The following is a 16,347-nucleotide window of genomic DNA, read 5'->3' as shown; positions in this document are numbered from 1 at the left end:
AGTCGTTTAGACGGATTTTATAAATGCGTTGCTGCATATATCTGCGCTCCGCTTGCTGTTCATCACGCTTTCGCAGCCTCTTTGGCTCTTCTATCCCGCCATACCGCATCTCCACTAGGGCTTGCAAGCAACTACCAGGGTTTTGATATCATCATCGTTTGAAGATACCAATCTGATAATGATTTACATCCACATGTACCCCCAAGACGCCGCAGTAATCGTAGCGCGTTTGAGTAGCAACCAACCCGGGCTCGTTCACGGAGTTGCGTTCATGGAGAGTATTTGGGCGAATAGCAACAAAGAAAGCTTAGAGGCCTGCATAGTGCGGGACGTCACGTGCTGATAGCGGATAGAGGATGTAGGCTGAGATACAGGTGGCACTCATTATGGTGAGCACAGCGGGTGTTCTGCTTTACGGTGTTGCTCCGCGTCGTGGTTCGCAAGCTCAGTAAATAGGCAAACGAGGCGGAAATTAAACTGGGTCTCGGTGTAGGCTATGCAAACCCGCAGGCTGACTTTGAGCACAGCGGACCTATCAGAGACATGTTTAATGTCCATTCGAGCCGAGAAGACCTGCGTGCGAGACTCACCGGAAATTCTATCTGAGCAATAGAAAAACTTGAAGAACGAGCCCATTCCAGAGCATGTAGATGGAGTAGAGCTGTACCCCCATCTGCTTCTTCACAATGTTCTTGAAGCTTCCAAAACGCTTTACATGATCTTCCTAATCTTTCTGCAATCTTGGACACCCAGTTGGTAGCCTTCAGGTCGCTCAGGCAGCTTGCATCCTGTGGAGACATAAGTCGGTGAGCAAAGTCAAGAATCCTCCAGAGACTAACGCTGTATTCGAAACACATCACAGCCGGGCAGCCAATGAGCGTTGCGCAGTTTCACCGGCCAGAGAAGACGAGTAATGCAGGCTACGCGTCCAACGCGTCAATGCCATATACTCGAGGCCTCAGGCACAATCGTCCACCTTGCTTATGAAAGAAGACGAAATGCATGTCCTACTTCTACTAAACAGCAGACGGCGACATTATTCGGTGAAGATCGTTCAATAGTTCGGTATTTAGCCTGGTTCTCTATAAAACTTCGAGGGATTCGAGGATCAGTTCTTGTGTGTTTCAGCGGGTATGATACCGTAGCAAAGGCCAGGTTGACTGCGGAGATATTGGGGCAGACGATGAGTGGCTAAGTTGGGGGTATGTGCGAGCTCGGCTTCTTTCTCGTAGTGATAAGGCGACCTCGCGAGCGACTATTGACGTACGACGTCACCGTCATCTAGAAACATCAGTCTAATAATGAATAGCTTCAACGGCGCGCAGAGGGCTGGGCCGGGGATCTTAATAAAGTAGAATTTGGATGACGCGATGGATAACTATTGTGCTTTTGCGAAAAAGGAAAACCAGTCGTTATTCGACGCAAACATAACTCCGTGAGACTTTCATTTGCCATTTACAAGTTCGCACGGTCGAGGCGCTTGCCGCTCTTGTCGAATCGAATCTGCTTTCCGCTAACGAGTGCCTCTTGCAACCAGGCTCCAATCTGGACGGCCTTGACAGCGTTTTGGAACTCGAGTGGTACGGGTGTGTTGTCCAAGCACGCCGCTGTGAACTCGTTCGCCTCCTTGACGAAACCAGGCTCGAATCGGCCCCAGTAATCGGCGGGTACCTCTCGGGTGATGCCAGCCTTGGAGTAGTAGTTGACGAGGTTCTTCTGGGGGTTGAGGTTGACGGTGAGCTTGCCCTCGGTACCGATGATCTCGGTCACATCTTCTTGACCGTGTGTCATCATACGAGAGGCGTAGTAATGTGCGATTCTTCCGTCCCAGAACTCGACGATACCGACGGCGTTATCGTAGTCCTTGTGTTGCTTGAGGCCTGGGAGGATGGCGACTACACCGTTTGCAGAAATGGACTTGGGTACTACGTTGGAGCCGAAGTACCAAAGAGTCAGGTCAATGTCGTGGACTGACATGTCGACAAACACACCGCCAGACCATGCAGCATATTGAACAAAGAAGTCTAGTAGACAGCAGTTAGTATTGAATCCATTCATGTATCAATTATTACAGTACGCACCCGGATCAGGATGTTGCCTGTCGCAAGTTTGTGATCGGACAACTGTGGGTCTGCCGATAGCGCCTTCCTCAATCTTCCTCGCGACATCTTGGTAGCTGTCGTCGAAGCGCCTTGAGAAACCGCACATGACCTTGAGATGTGGCTTCTTCGCAGCTGCATCAACAACATCCTGGCAAATCTGGACGCTGGTGGAGAGAGGCTTCTCGCATAGGACGTGTAGGTCCTTCTCGATAGCTTGAAGAGTTTCCTCGGCATGTACCGAGGTTGCGGTGCCGATCACTACGGCTTCTAGGCCCTTGTGCTCGAGCATCTTCTTGTAGTCGTCGTAGAGTGTGACACCGTATGGCTCGAGGTGCTCCTTGCCCCATTTGAGCTCATTTTGATCGGGAGAGAAGGCAGCGACAAGCTCAGCGCGAGGAGTCTTGTTCAAGATGTTCAAGGCGTGTCGAGCGCCCATGCGGCCGAGGCCTGCAACGGCAACTTGGAGTCTGTGAGGAGCCATCTTGAAGAGATTTCGGAAAGAGTGAAAATGCTGGTTTTGGAAATGGCAGCAGAGAGAGGGAGTTGATCAAAGAATGAGCAGTCGAAGCGCTGCGGAGAAGACATTTTATACTGATTGTGTGCGGATCACTAATTCTCGTGCACCTTCGGAGGAGGTTTTTGTAAATGTTCTGACCATCTTGATTGAGGCCTCTGATTGGCTAGATAGAGTTCGTGTGAAGTTCGGAGGAGGTTTTCGCAATTGTATGCGCGCCGGTGTGGGGAACATGCTGGCGGCGTGCTTGAGATAGGTGCCAACAGTATCGAGCGGGGCTCGGAGGAGCTTTTGCATCATAAATTACGCTAGCGCCAAAGTCAAGCGTGGAAGACCGGCACCAAGACCGTGCGCAAAGCAGGTCTATCGATGGCAAATGACCCCGCGACGGCAATTTCTTCCGTTTTCACCTTACCAAGACCGCGATTATTTCCCCATGGCACATGCTCTAAACCGGTTCAGCACTAAATAAAAGACGATACTACGTCGGTTGCACTCTATCTCCACGCCGCGACCCCAGAAGTCGCCCAACAGGGAGCGCGGGGTAAGAAGCGCCGAACCTTGCTCGGACAGTGGAGGCCGACGAAACGGAGTACAGATCTAGTTTGGGTGGTTGGCAACCATCTCTAGGACACCTTTACACAGAGCTCACATGCTGACAAGAAAGGATGATGGTCGTTGCGAACGTGTCATTCGGTAGCTTGACGGTCCAGCGTGCAGGGCAAGATGTTCATGGGACATTCGCTAGATGCGCTTTCTTCTGTTTCCCCTTCTCCCTACCCAGTATCGCCGTCGTGTTGTTCGTCGTGCGATCAAGCCAGGCTTCAAGCTGTACAGTTGTAAGCAAATAGTCATTGGACGGCGCCGCATGGGACTGACCGCCGTGAATTTGAACAGCAGCCACCCTGTGAATGTGAGCAGCATGCATCCGCCGCCGACAAGAATGTACCACTTCCAGCTTGGGTTATCCTTTAATATGTCGACGTTCATTCCGAAGAGACTCTTTGACGATATAAGCTCAATTCGGCATGAATGTTAAGGTGCACGTACCGCAGAGAATGTTGCTGGGAGAAATACAAACTAGTAGCGTGTCAGTAAGGTTTTGCCCATATGGTGAGTAGGGTGTGAGGAATTACTGTAATCCAACTAAGGCGCTTCAGACTAGCTGCCATTGTAACTGATTTGCGAGCCTCTTGGATCGTTACGAGATTGAATTCCTGTTTCTCGATTGAGTCATGTTGATCGTGAGATACATAGCGAGTCATACGTACTATGCCAATGAGGTTTTGTGATGTTGTGTCGAGCGAATCTAACCTTTGTTCAACATCAGATTGGAACTTGAGTAAGAAGATGCGGCAGTCTTCGTAAGCATTCTCTTCTTGGTAAAGACGGTGATAGCGAGAAGTGAACTCTCCAGCTCCTTTGATATGCTGTGCTAGAACTTTACGCAGTGCTGTCCACTGTTGCGCGTCTTCTAGAAGCTGATCTGTGAGCTCGGGCTTTCCGCCCTTTGCGCCCAGAACTTCCTCACGCTGCAATTGGGGTGATGCGTTAGTCTTGCTGAATTCACTAACAACAGCTAGAGAGATAACTCACACAGCGCTGTAGATGCAGTTCGCTCAGCTCACATGTTACCTCCCACCATTCCTTCGTCTGTTTCAGAAGCTGGAGATACATGTGAAGCATTTCTTTTGGGATCCACGTGTCCGGTAAGTTGTGAGAATGAACCAGTCGGCGGAAGCCGTTTTCCCCATTCTCATCTTTGATCATGCACCATCTTATCCAAATTGGCGCTTTAGTAGGTAGAGAAAAGATTGCATCCCAACCCGTTGTTGTTGCTGTTGGAAACCTCGAAACCACTAGATACGTAATCAAAGGGCCTTCCCAGACGTACTCGTCCGTAAGAGAAAAGCTTTGTTTTCTTGATCGCAACCATAAAGGGTCTGAAGACGGTGAGAAGATGCTAGGTATGTATCAGAATATAGCTACACTATCATACAACCCCCAAGAACTTACAACAAGTTCGTCGCTTGACTTTGAGCCAATGTTGCGCTTTGGATAGCATCCTGGGTATTGCCCGTCAAAAAGCCTATACAGGTCTTTCCCGCTTCTAAGTTTAGCTGAATTACGCTATGGCCAGGTTTTGCGTACGCCTTCCGCCACTGTTCCACCGTGGTATTTCTTGTAGATGCTCCCATGTCAAGCAGAACGTCAGCTATCTGGCGCTGCTCTTTCTGAAGGGCCAGTGTCAATGGTGTGTCCCCATTGATGTCCGTTTTGTGGACTTTCGCGCCCTTCTCCAGAAGGTTGCGAGCGATGGCTGCTTGGTCGTCCATGATGGCGTTATGTAGCAGAGTTCTTCCCCATGCTCCCGTTCGGTTGAGGTCAAACCCCACACCTAAAAGCATTTGTACAACATCTGAATTCCCCATTCTGACAAGCAAATGAACTGCCTCGTGGTCTTTAGGTATCAGAATCTTAGCAGTCTCCTTCATCCTGTTGTTGGCTGCCCACCACAATGGGCTGTGACCGTTACTATCTCTTACGGCCAGATCATCAGTTCTTGCTTTAATAAGCTTTTTCAGGATACTCTGAAGGCCAAAATAAGCTGCGAGATGCATGCCGGTTATGCCACGTGGTAATATTCGGTCAGAAAAGATCCCTTGTGGTATCCCCCGAGCTACCAGGAAGACCTCAAAAGCTGCAGACACACTCTGATTGTTTTGCAGAAACCGAAATAGTACTTCACAATCTTCATTCTCTGCTTCTGACGCATGCTGGGCCCAGTACTCGCAAGCGTATTCGTAAAATGGGTAGTCAGTAAGCCTCTCCCTCAACATCTTGTCGTCGCGACATGGCCCAGATCGAAATGTGGGCAGCGCCAGACAAGAAAAACAGATGCTTGCTACGTCCTTAGGAACTGAGATCGGCAAACCTCTCTGGTCCTTGTCTTTCGATAACGGATCTCTCAAGGACGCAGATGCAGACTCATGAACCCATGTGAGCAGCTGTGTTTCAGGTTCAATCTGGAGCCAGCCTTGGGAAGAAGAAACAAGAGCACTGGCAAACTCTTTCTCGTTGTAATTCAATGCAGTATTGTGTTTGCCTTGTATGTGGTTGGCAACGGCCAATGCCTGTCGTATTTCCGATAATGTCAACCTTCTTTTTGCGTAGAACATCAGAGAAAAAACGAAGCCTGCGAGCTGAGCAGAATCTTTGGACTGGGTTCGAATTCGATATGCCTCTTCCTGATAGAACTGCTTCAGCACATATGGAGTGGCGGGCGAATGGGCAAATTCCATCTTCTTGTCCAAAGTAAATTTAGACAAGGCGATCGTGATTGCATCTGCTAATGAGAACCTGTATCTTATTTAGCAAGAGCAAATCGAGTTTGATCCCGTCATCTCACATTTCCTTTGAGCGCGACATTAAGCTCTCCTTCAGCTCCTCCCTCAGCGTTTGAGGAGCCCGTGCCCCATTCCGTAGGACACTACGTAGTCTGTGATCTATGAATGCCGAGATATCATCCTCGCTCGCCGTTATATCTAGACGGTCACCTTCCGGAAGTAGTCCCATAATATCAGGCAAATTCCGTAGAGTGAAAAGGATCTTCGCTCTGATGCAATCTTGTAAGCCCCGGAGACCCGTGATTAACTCCTTGAGACCCTTTCGTGCTGATTTGACTTCATCCAGTGCATCTATGACGATGTATACCTGGCGGTATGATTTCCCCACCCTATGAGCTAATTCAGTGACGGCTTCAAGACTTGGTGGATTCTTCTCCATCCAAGATATGCTATCCTGGGGCAATTTGGACCATGGTAAGTCATCCATGAGTTGACTGAGCAGTTGCTTCGTAAGCGCAAGAGCCGGATGAGTGTCCCCGAATTTTGCATCGAAGTACGCGAATGCGACACCAATTGGCACTTGAACGTTGTTATCGTCTGATTCGTTGACCCTAGACCGCATTTGCGATAGTAGATCTACTGCCTCCGACGCGATCATGGTCTTTCCAGAGCCTGGTATGCCTGGGCAGACCAACGTTGTACAGTCGTCGTGAAGCCATTTTTGGAATTGTTCTTTTTTGAAGAACCAACCCCCGGTACCCTTCAAATATACTCTCCTGAGCTTTGCATGCTGCTGGTCTGCTATAGATGGCATTTTTACACAAAATTTACTTTTCTTTCGTTTCGGATTAAACTTCACCGACTTTCCGATAAGCCATGACTCGACCTGGTCTCTGAAATGTTCAGCTCTCGACCCGTCTGTCTCCGGAATTTAATTAGCATAGAATCACGAGTTTTCAGTACAATGCGGAATATGTGATTTGGATTAATACCTTCTGGGTCTCCTCGCTTCATGGCTAGAGCGCTTGGATATGTGACGAGCGCCATGATCTGATCTATCATACGATTCTTGATGGTCTCTAGTACAGAGGGTCTTTAGATGCTTCTCAAGATCTGAATAAGCGCCGGGCCGTAAATATCGGATGGGATGATTCTGCGAATTCGCAAGGATAGGGCCAGCAGAAGAGGTACAGCGATTTGGTGGTAATAGTAGCTTTGCAAGACCCTTTCCTCTATTCCTTGCAGTATCCAGTGCCAAGAAGTTGTCGTTTCCAAGAGCCACAGCAAAGGCGGACTGTATCTGTAATGAGGATCTGGGAGTATCTTTCTCAAGTAGCATGCGATGAGTATTGTGCTCCTGTGACTACAACCCTTCGTTGCGGATGAGAGAATCGGTTACTTAGGATCTTTGTTTATGAGAAGATGAACTTTTTATCGACGGTAGCTCGATGTTCACAATGATGGATGGCAGTTACCAAGGGTTATATATTTTTGCATAAGCGTGCTTACGTCAAGCTAGGCTCCCACGCCTTCGACGAGCTGTCATTGGTGTTCGCACTCAACGGGCACGCAATCTTGGATGGCGAATGTAGACACTCAAAGCTTTGTATAAACTGCTTTGACGGAATTTTAAACGATGTCAATAGACAAGTGGCGTGTGTTTGCGACAGAGAGTAAGTGCAAGTCTACCTAACCACAAATCAGTGCGACAATAACAAGGCTTGGTCCAGTCTATACCAGTGGATGTGGCGCCATGAGCGCGTCTCTCCGTATCCACAGCGTGGGCAGATTTGACCCGCAAATCTTTCCAAAAGACTGCAACATCTTTGTGATTGCGCATCGGACAGGCATTGAAGCGTAGCATCAAGAATCATTGAAATCTGAGCGGGTGTAGGTTGCTAGTCAAAGTAACAGTTGCAAGGGGATTTGTGTATACCAAACGACCGAGCTGCCTTACGAGCCAGTACCGAGGCTTCATTTTGAGCGACCGGGGTGTGGCAACCGAAGCCCAGAAAGATGTACGCCGCCAGCCTGTCAGCCCCAGCTTCCCACAAACCTATGGAATTGGCAACGAAGAGAGTAAAGCCATGTTTTGAACGCGACTAATAGAAATGCGATGGTAATACAGTAGACGATATTCTTGAAAGTACAATGCCGCTCACAATCAGAGACGGGCCACAAAAGTCGCGCAAGCCCGGACTCCCTAACAATTATTGTTGCATCGAGCTTCACACCGTCAACTGTTCATAATGTACATGGTAATACGGTTCGTGCGACGGCATTTGTCGGTCCTTCCCAGCCGTGCGTGTCAATATACTGACTAGGTGGAACCCCAGGCGACATCTAGCGGAGAGTGCGGGGCGAGAAGCGCCGAACCTTGCTCGACCAGCGCCGTAGGGAGGCACCGACTTCCCTCTCTAACCATACTATAGCCTGCCATTTATCCTGCTCAGATTTTTGGTGCGCATCACGACCATGTTTCGGCGCTGCGAACTCAGATAGCATCCAGAAGACGACGTTGGGCCTAGCGGTTGTGAAACTATGGGAAAGACACACAGGACAACTACGAAGGAAACCTACGAGCTGCCAAAACTTCGCACTGATCACACTAGCGTGATGTTTCTGAATATGGGACCAGACAACAGGGCTTCACCTTGCATAAAGCCGTGCACATAGGCACCCCCGACAACCTGGAAAGTGTGAGGATCGATCTCTCGGAGAATCAAAGGCACGCGACACCCAGGAACGATCCATATCGAATCTTGTTCAAGAAGAGACTCAGAGCCCACTCCAAGATAGCGTCTGCCCGTGAGAAACGGTCGAAGATGAAGAGCATGCGAAAACGTTGTCTCACACTCGTCATAGTCAACATAACCGTCTTGTGTCTCTGAGGAAGCACTGCCATATGAACCCGATGACACATCCAAAGACGATGACGAACCGGAGATCTCGGTTGCTACGAATTCCGCCATAGCGTTCATGAGAGCTGGGTCTTCAATGTTTTGAACTGTTTCTTCGACACGAGCCGATAGTTTCGAAGCGATCCACGAGACATATGCAGAATGGTAGCTATCGGGAGCAGGACAGCGAGGAGGAACACCTGCTGTATCCGTAACTAGTGTTCGCCATAGCACTTCCGATCGAGACTGCCCTGTGTGATATATAGGAGGCATTGCATTGAAGATCTGAAGCAACCTGGGAAACGGGCTCCCACCGAGGATGGCCTCTTTGGTCTCGCCACTAGAAACGATATCGTCTAGTCGAAATCCTTTGATGATCAAACGACGATCTTCTTCATTGACATCCAAGGCTCTGGAAAGATCACCTGCGGCTGCAAATCTCTTATAGCCGGTGATACCTAGTCCAAGAGCCCGAGCGCAACTCCAATCTGGGACCCAGGTGGGTAAGGAAGGTATAGTGCGGAACCTATCGCCTTCGGCACAACAAAGTAGGAGCAAATCATCAGAGTCTTCCAAGATCTGGATGGCAGCCAGCGCATACGTATCCGCTACCGATCTCTCGCCGTAGACGGGAATTAGGCGGTTCCTCGTCAAAACAGTTTCTCCTGCAATGCTGAGGAGCGAATAGACCTTGTCTCGGGGATCTGCAGAGGCGAAGCGACGGAACCTGATGAGAGAATAAAGCAGACTATTGGAGGATTTATTGACGTCGAGAAGGTTTGGAACACTGTGCCTTCCTTGCCGTGAGCTGGTGACGTTGGATATCCATCTCGTCCAGGAAGTGACGGAAAGAAACTCTGACACCGTCGTGACAGCCCCCCAATCCACGCTATGGCTCCCGCAAATAGCCATCATTTTCTTAGCGAGTGTAATCTCCTGGATGATCCATGCTCGAGTGAAGTATCTCCGTTGAAAGAGTTTTGCCATTGCCATCCAAGCGGTGACGTCTGCACAAGGTCCAAGTCTCGCGGTCAGACTCGCACTGCCCAAAGATTTTGGAGTAATATCCATCAAGCCCTGGATCCTTTTTCGTCGCTCTGTAGTTCTATAACAGAAGCTCATCAAAGCTCTTATCAACTGAAAGGCGATTCTGGTATCCTTGTCTTCTTCGCCCAACCAGGCATGCACGATACCGGCAGATCGATAGATTCTACCCATCATGTGTACTTGACGACATCGCTCTGCGGAGTTCTCTTGGTCAATGCAGATAGCGTCTATCCAGTATGAGTTTAGGATGTACGAGTCGTTGTTGCGTGCTCTCAGCAGGAAAGCATGGAGATTCTTGGTGATTAATATTTGATGCCAGAGCGGATGAGGTTGATTCGTAGAGCCAGACCTCGCCCTGCAAAGTAATGTAAGGCTTGGCTTGCTTAGCAAAGCTTCAGCTTCTTCATCGGGGAGTGCAGTGGGTGAGCCCCAGGTGTATGAGAGTGCGACATATTCTGGTTTTTCCCGAAGATCGACAACTTGGAGCTCGCAGGCAAGAGCATTTGACTGGTTTGTTGGAAGAATCTTCAAGAGTCTGATTTGATCCTCGGGGGCCAGCTTCAATTCCGCATACAGGCCGACCATATTGCCAACGTGCAAAGCTCGTGCATACCGTGTTCGGTTATCCTTTTGACTGATGAACAGCTACGACTGCTGTGGGATTGATAGCGACGGTGTGCGGAGAGGGGTGCTTTGCAATAAGTACGCTTCATAAGCAAGGAAGAGGTTCCCGGATTGGAGTTGTCGCAAATGTAAGTAGCCTGGCACGTGGGGTAGGACTCGGTATGCGGGGTCAATCTAGGCAGCATCATTTTGACCTGGCTAAAAACAGAAAGCTGGAAGCGGAACTCAAACGATTACTAAGCTTTCTCGCCAATTTCACCCTCGCAGTTGATCTTTGAATGCTATTGCAGAATCTGGTTTGCGCTCTACCTTTTGGCATGATCGCAACCAAATCTAACAAATGTCGTTCTCAGTTCCAGGCTGTGCCTGGCTTCTTCATCGACCTCGTCGAAGAAGCCAAACACGACACTTCCTTTCGCTCCACAACCCTACCCAGACTTGGTCTGATTGAGAGGACCTACGAAACGGACAAAGACACCACTTCTGACAGAGATTCTAGGAGGGACAGAAAGCCCTGGGAACATTTCTGGGATTACATCGACTATTTAAATAGCCACAATGCGGCCTCCAACACATACAAAGTCTTGTACCTTATAAGACATGGGCTAGGGTTTCATAACTCCTTTGAATCGGAGGTGGGGTAAGATGCTTGGAATATAGGTTGTTATCCATGTTTATGTCCTTAGATTTACTGACTATAAGTAGAGTCATTGGTCATATCTAGACGGAGACGGACAAGTCATTTGGGCTGACTCTCAACTTAACACAGAAGGGATCAACCAAGCGGAAAAACTAGGCCGGTTCTGGTCGGATTCTATCTCCAACGAGAGGGTTCCTTTACCTGGCACGTTGTACACCAGCCCTCTGGCTCGCTGTCTGAAAACCACCCGTCTCGCGTTCGAGAAGACATTCAGAGAACATGGAGTGCAGTTTCGGCCGATCGTTAAGGAGTCTCTAAGAGAACTTATTACCGATCATACTTGCGATCGAAGGAGTACCCGAAGTTGGATCGAAGAGAATTATCCCGACTACCTCATCGAGCCCAATTTCTCCGAAAAGGATGGCCTTTGGACAGGTGGACATTGGGAGACCAGAGATGAGCATGCGGCAAGGAAGCAAGCAGTGTTGGAGGACATATTCTCAACAGATGAGAATGCTTTCATAGGACTTACAGTGCACTCCTACGCCATCTCTGCTATTTTGAGAGCAGTAGGGTTGCCCGAATTTCGGGTGCGGGAGGGTAGCAGTATTGCGTTACTTGTCAAAGGAGAGAAGATGAACCTTAATAACTGAATTGAAACAATGTGCGCTTCTAGGAGGAAGAGGTATAAGGATCCAAAGCGACCAACGGCAACGCGATTGTACACAACGATAGAGGTGCAAACTGCGGGAGTCGCTCAGCTCTCGATACGGCCTGACCATAAGCACCCGTTTTTAAACTGCTCCGTGTACCATTATTCGCTCGTACTGCACATAGTAGTACTGTCGGTGCTGTGGTAATTGTTCGTCGCCGCCCGATGTGCGCATCCAGGCTCGAGTCGGTTGCGATGAGGGGAAAGTGTACGGATACGTAGGGAAGTTAGAGAGGGCTAGATCTGGACGCAATAAGTCTTGTCAGCTTCCCATTCAGAGTTTTGACATGAAATGACTTTGGGGTTACGCACCATCTGGTGTGGAGAGGGCTTGTCGGGGTCGACCGCGCGATTTCCTCCGCTTCGACCACGCTAGCGAGGACGCGATTCCTAATATGGCCACCACTACGCCGATGATACTAATGATAGCTTCCGTGGACAGTTGGTGAGTCGTTGTCTTGTCATCTATGGTTGCATCCCTTTGGTAAACATTTGTGTGTGATGATGGTATAGCAGTAGCCTGGATGGCAATGATGAGTGCAAAACAAGTTATGACAGAGTGACGAAACATTTCTGTCAACTTTTGCAACAAATGAAGGGAGGTTTGCACCAATGTACTCAGATAATCGGGCTGCGCCTGCAATTGGGGAAATGTATTATCGAATGTTCCTTGTGAGCAAATGCTCATTTGAACCTGGTTAACCTGGACGATTGAAAAGCCCAAGCGTCCAAAGTGCACATTAGACCCAACTAGTTAGCATCACTGCGTTAGTCGACATGGAGCTGATAGCGAGGCCAATAATGTAACATGGAGAAGCGATATGCGTCCCTAATTCCACGGCTAGTGCGTCGGACGCCGGTCAAACGCCTACCACACGGTCGCAAGCCATGGGGGCTTAGGCAGTCTCGAGCGTAATCCATGTTGCGTGAGGAAGGGCAGTAAGTACATTATGCCTTGTCGGCGGCTGTGATGACGCGCTAGGGGGGTACTTTCGGCTTACACTCGCTGCAATATGCTTGAAGTTCCTCACACACGTCTTGGGCGATGTGCCGCTTCCATGTGCACAGCTCATCAAACACACAATCGGCTCGAAAGAGGCTCCGAGGCGGTTCACATGGCTGCTATGACCATCACGCTTATTATTCGTTTTCCTCTCGCAGCCACAGTCCTTGGATCCGTGCTGTTTTAGATGAGACCCTGTTCCTCAGAAGAAACGAGAATGTCGCTTTCGCTGGAGGCTCTGACCGCCCAGCCCTAACCCAGATATGGTGTAGTCTCGGTCGACGCTAACGTTGTTCATGCGTCAACACCAGAGCTCAACAATCCCTTCTCCCACCACGAACTCTTGTTTACGGATACACAATGAACGAAACCATCAAGGAACTCCATCATGATCTCGCCAGGAAGTACCGGCAGCATGGCCCGCGAATTGAAGAAATGTGGCGTTCGCTCAGTCAAGAACAACGCAAAAAGATCATGCAGGCTGGCTCTCGTGATGGCGCTGTCTTGAAGCATGCTGAAGACACAAGCCTAGAGAATGTCTACAAATTCATTCCCGAATGGAATATACGCGACATCGCTTCACCGTCATCAAACTTCTTTCTCGATATGCTCAAGCACCGAGCAACCTCACCGCTGCAAGCACAATACACGACTGGCTTCAATGGTCGGCCAGGCGATCATGCGCACATAATTGATATGATGCAGAGGAAGAACCTTAAGCTCAACGACGCCTCCCAATACAAGAATTGTTACACCCTCTTCTTGACCGAGGACGGCTACGGCGAATCAGTCAAGATCCTTGCGGAGAAGCGAGAGGAGGTTCTAGCAAACATGAAGCCAGCCATGCAAGCTCAGCTCATTGTACCCCAAGCTACTGGCGAGCTAATCCTCATGCGACAAATGAATCTGTTGCAGCTTCTTAATATCGCCATTGAGGATATTCTTGATACTGCATCCACCACGCGAACCCAGAAGAAGCGCCCAAAGAAGCCAGCTGATGATGCGACGGCAGCGATGGCGCAGTTATCAGTACACTCGACTCCGAAGAGGATCGAACTCTCGCAACTCGTGGAGATGGTGCAGGACCGAGCATCGTCTTGTGGAGACCTTATCAGTCTGATCTCCACCGAGCCCACGGTTTTAGCTCATGAAGTCAACTTTTGCTTCTTCAGTAGACCCGAACTTGTCGCCGATGAGAAGGGACGCATGCTGCCAGTACACACGGACAAGTACATCAGCGGCTCTGTATTCGATGCAGTCCACAGCGCTGTCAAGACGGCTGCCACATGGAGCTACATCGGCCGTCTCTTCGATCTGCTAAAGGAGGAGTCAGACAAACAGTTCCGGGCGACCATCTTCAAAGAGCTGTCAAATACCTGCCACTTGGAGTACCTACGAGCCCAGACTATCTTCAAACGCAGCGTAGCTGTCGGTATGGGTGGCAGTAAGTGGTTCAAGCGCATGTCAACTAATGATGTCGCCCGCCTTTCACTGAAGCGAAGCCCTGAGTCTTTGACGGTAGAGAACCCACAGTTGCATTACATGCTTCGACTCTGCCAGGATGAGACAAACTGGTCGACCGCTGCACAATGGCTTCAAAAGCTGGAGGACCTTCATCGAGCTCACCCACTAGAGCAAGACAACCTTTCGGAACGAGAGTATGACTCTCTAGGGGATCTAGCCATCATAGTTACTTTCATTCAGTCCCTTTCTTCGTTTGCGCAATTGCCTGCACCTAATCACAAGAAGAGCCAGCCGTTCGTTCCTGGTTACGTGGCTTTGGACAAGGAATTGAGACAGCTGAAAGACGGGATCGACCTTGGCGATTATGCCATTCCAATCGCAAACTTGCTAGAGCCAGGCATGGCTAAAGGTGCGCTTGCCACGCTGGATCAGTATATCGTGGAGAAGACGGGTACGAAGCTCGGCTTCCTCTACCAAGATCTGGTAGAGGACTGTGTGTTTGTCATTCGGAAACAGTACGAACAACAAAAGGCGAAATCCAGTAAACCTCAGACTGGATACACCACGTCCACAGCTCCCGAGACCTCGGCGTCGGAAATCCAACAGCGCAAGCAAAAGGAGAAGACACGACCAGCGCAATCTTCGATCTACGAAATTACGCCACAGGCCATCAAGGACGACCAAACCACTCAGTCAAAAGAGACGTTCAAGGTCAAACCTTCCACTGCTGCTGTGTTCTCATCGCTCTTCTCGAGGTCGTCGGCGGCTCGTAGCCCAGTACGATGGGAAGCCTTCGTAACTGCCATGACAGACTTGGGCTTTTCAATCGATCCCAAAGTCGGCTCCATATACACTTTTGTACCTCCGAAGAAGATGGCGATACGCAGGGATTTAACACTCCATCGGCCGCATCAGGCCAGCATCGAAGGGCGACTTCTTTTGATCTACTCTCGGCGCCTAAAGCAGGTCTATGGCTGGGATAACTCGACATTCGTTGCGGCGTAGATATCGATAACATCGAGAATGTAGCTATGTAGGCGCTTAGCTCTGCTCTTGTGGAGGTACGATACCAGATCATCACAAGAGGGAATGCGGCTCTCCAAACAACCTCCAATATGCAATACCTTGATAAGCTTCTTCATTTCCCTAAATTTACAACGCGCTTGCACCAATGATGGGCTACTACGCAATGTACTAACGTGCCTACCGCTGAATGGCGCACACTACTAAAATGGCGCACTGTGCCAAGACTACACCACTTTCTACCATCTCTACAATGCCACAACAACCTAATCTTAAATCACGTCCCTAGACAGATAGAATTATCCTTGCTATCCAGGCTATAAGATCCGACGCGTTATTAAGCCTGCGACGTGCTGCTGCTGTGTACAACGTGCCTGAAACCACCCTTCGAAGGCAACGCGCCAAACCAGCTTCTGATCACAATACTTACTACAATGCATTAAAGCTGCAGAGGCATGAAGAGGAGGCGATTATACAGTCTATCAGGAAGCTTAACGCGCGAGGATTTGCCCCTACGCTCAGCTACGTACGAGAGATAGCCAATCAACTACTAGCTGTACGTGGTGGTGGCCAGGTTGGAGAAAACTGGGTCTACAGGCTTGTACGCCGGAGACCTAAGATCAAATCTCAGGTGACAAGACAGCGGGATCACCAGAGAGTCCTGTGCAGCAACCCAGCTATTATTAGGCCCTAGTTTAATCTTGTACGCAATGTTAAGGCTAAGTATGGGATCTTGGACGAAGACGTCTATAATTTTGATGAGACTGGCTTCTAGATGGGCATTGGAGGGTCTGTTAAAGTAGTAACAGCCTCTGAGAGACGCCTTAAGCCACTTAGAGTTTAACCTGGCGATCGTGAGTAGGTGACGTTGATCGCTAGCATTAACGCGATGGGGTGGTTAATTCTACCATTCCTTATCCTTAAAGCAAAGCACCACGACTAGGCCTAGTATTACAACAACCTAAAAGATT

General features: G+C 49.4%; 4 protein-coding genes across 4 annotated transcripts; 1 reads left to right on the top strand and 3 right to left on the bottom strand.

The window, feature by feature from the left end:
• Window positions 1-1,455: 1,455 nt before the first annotated feature.
• ALTATR162_LOCUS4365 (uncharacterized protein) lies at window positions 1,456-2,583 on the bottom strand (the record flags this gene model as incomplete). The annotated part of the gene is made up of 2 exons (XM_043311976.1): window positions 1,456-2,024; window positions 2,082-2,583. The coding sequence occupies 2 exons, from the start codon at window positions 2,581-2,583 to the stop codon at window positions 1,456-1,458; spliced, it is 1,071 nt and encodes a 356-aa protein (XP_043167911.1).
• A 763-nt stretch (window positions 2,584-3,346) lies between these two features.
• Window positions 3,347-6,777, bottom strand: ALTATR162_LOCUS4364 (uncharacterized protein; the record flags this gene model as incomplete). Its single annotated transcript, XM_043311975.1, has 8 exons — window positions 3,347-3,445; window positions 3,496-3,618; window positions 3,667-3,696; window positions 3,753-3,833; window positions 3,888-4,148; window positions 4,213-4,579; window positions 4,633-5,976; window positions 6,026-6,777. 8 exons carry the CDS (start codon window positions 6,775-6,777, stop codon window positions 3,347-3,349), a joined length of 3,057 nt encoding a protein of 1,018 aa, XP_043167910.1.
• Window positions 6,778-8,566: 1,789 nt separating this feature from the next.
• ALTATR162_LOCUS4363 (uncharacterized protein) lies at window positions 8,567-10,495 on the bottom strand (the record flags this gene model as incomplete). The annotated part of the gene is made up of 1 exon (XM_043311974.1): window positions 8,567-10,495. One exon carries the CDS (start codon window positions 10,493-10,495, stop codon window positions 8,567-8,569), a length of 1,929 nt encoding a protein of 642 aa, XP_043167909.1.
• A 2,754-nt stretch (window positions 10,496-13,249) lies between these two features.
• On the top strand, window positions 13,250-15,358 carry ALTATR162_LOCUS4362 (uncharacterized protein; the record flags this gene model as incomplete). Its single annotated transcript, XM_043311973.1, has 1 exon — window positions 13,250-15,358. The coding sequence occupies one exon, from the start codon at window positions 13,250-13,252 to the stop codon at window positions 15,356-15,358; it is 2,109 nt and encodes a 702-aa protein (XP_043167908.1).
• Window positions 15,359-16,347: the final 989 nt, after the last annotated feature.

The sequence above is a fragment of the Alternaria atra genome (genome assembly GCF_907166805.1).
Source record: "Alternaria atra isolate CS162 genome assembly, contig: 23, whole genome shotgun sequence".
NCBI classification, from domain to species: Eukaryota; Fungi; Ascomycota; class Dothideomycetes; order Pleosporales; family Pleosporaceae; genus Alternaria; species Alternaria atra.
Note: the sequence above shows the minus strand (reverse complement) of the source record. Positions and strands in the feature narration are given on the sequence as shown.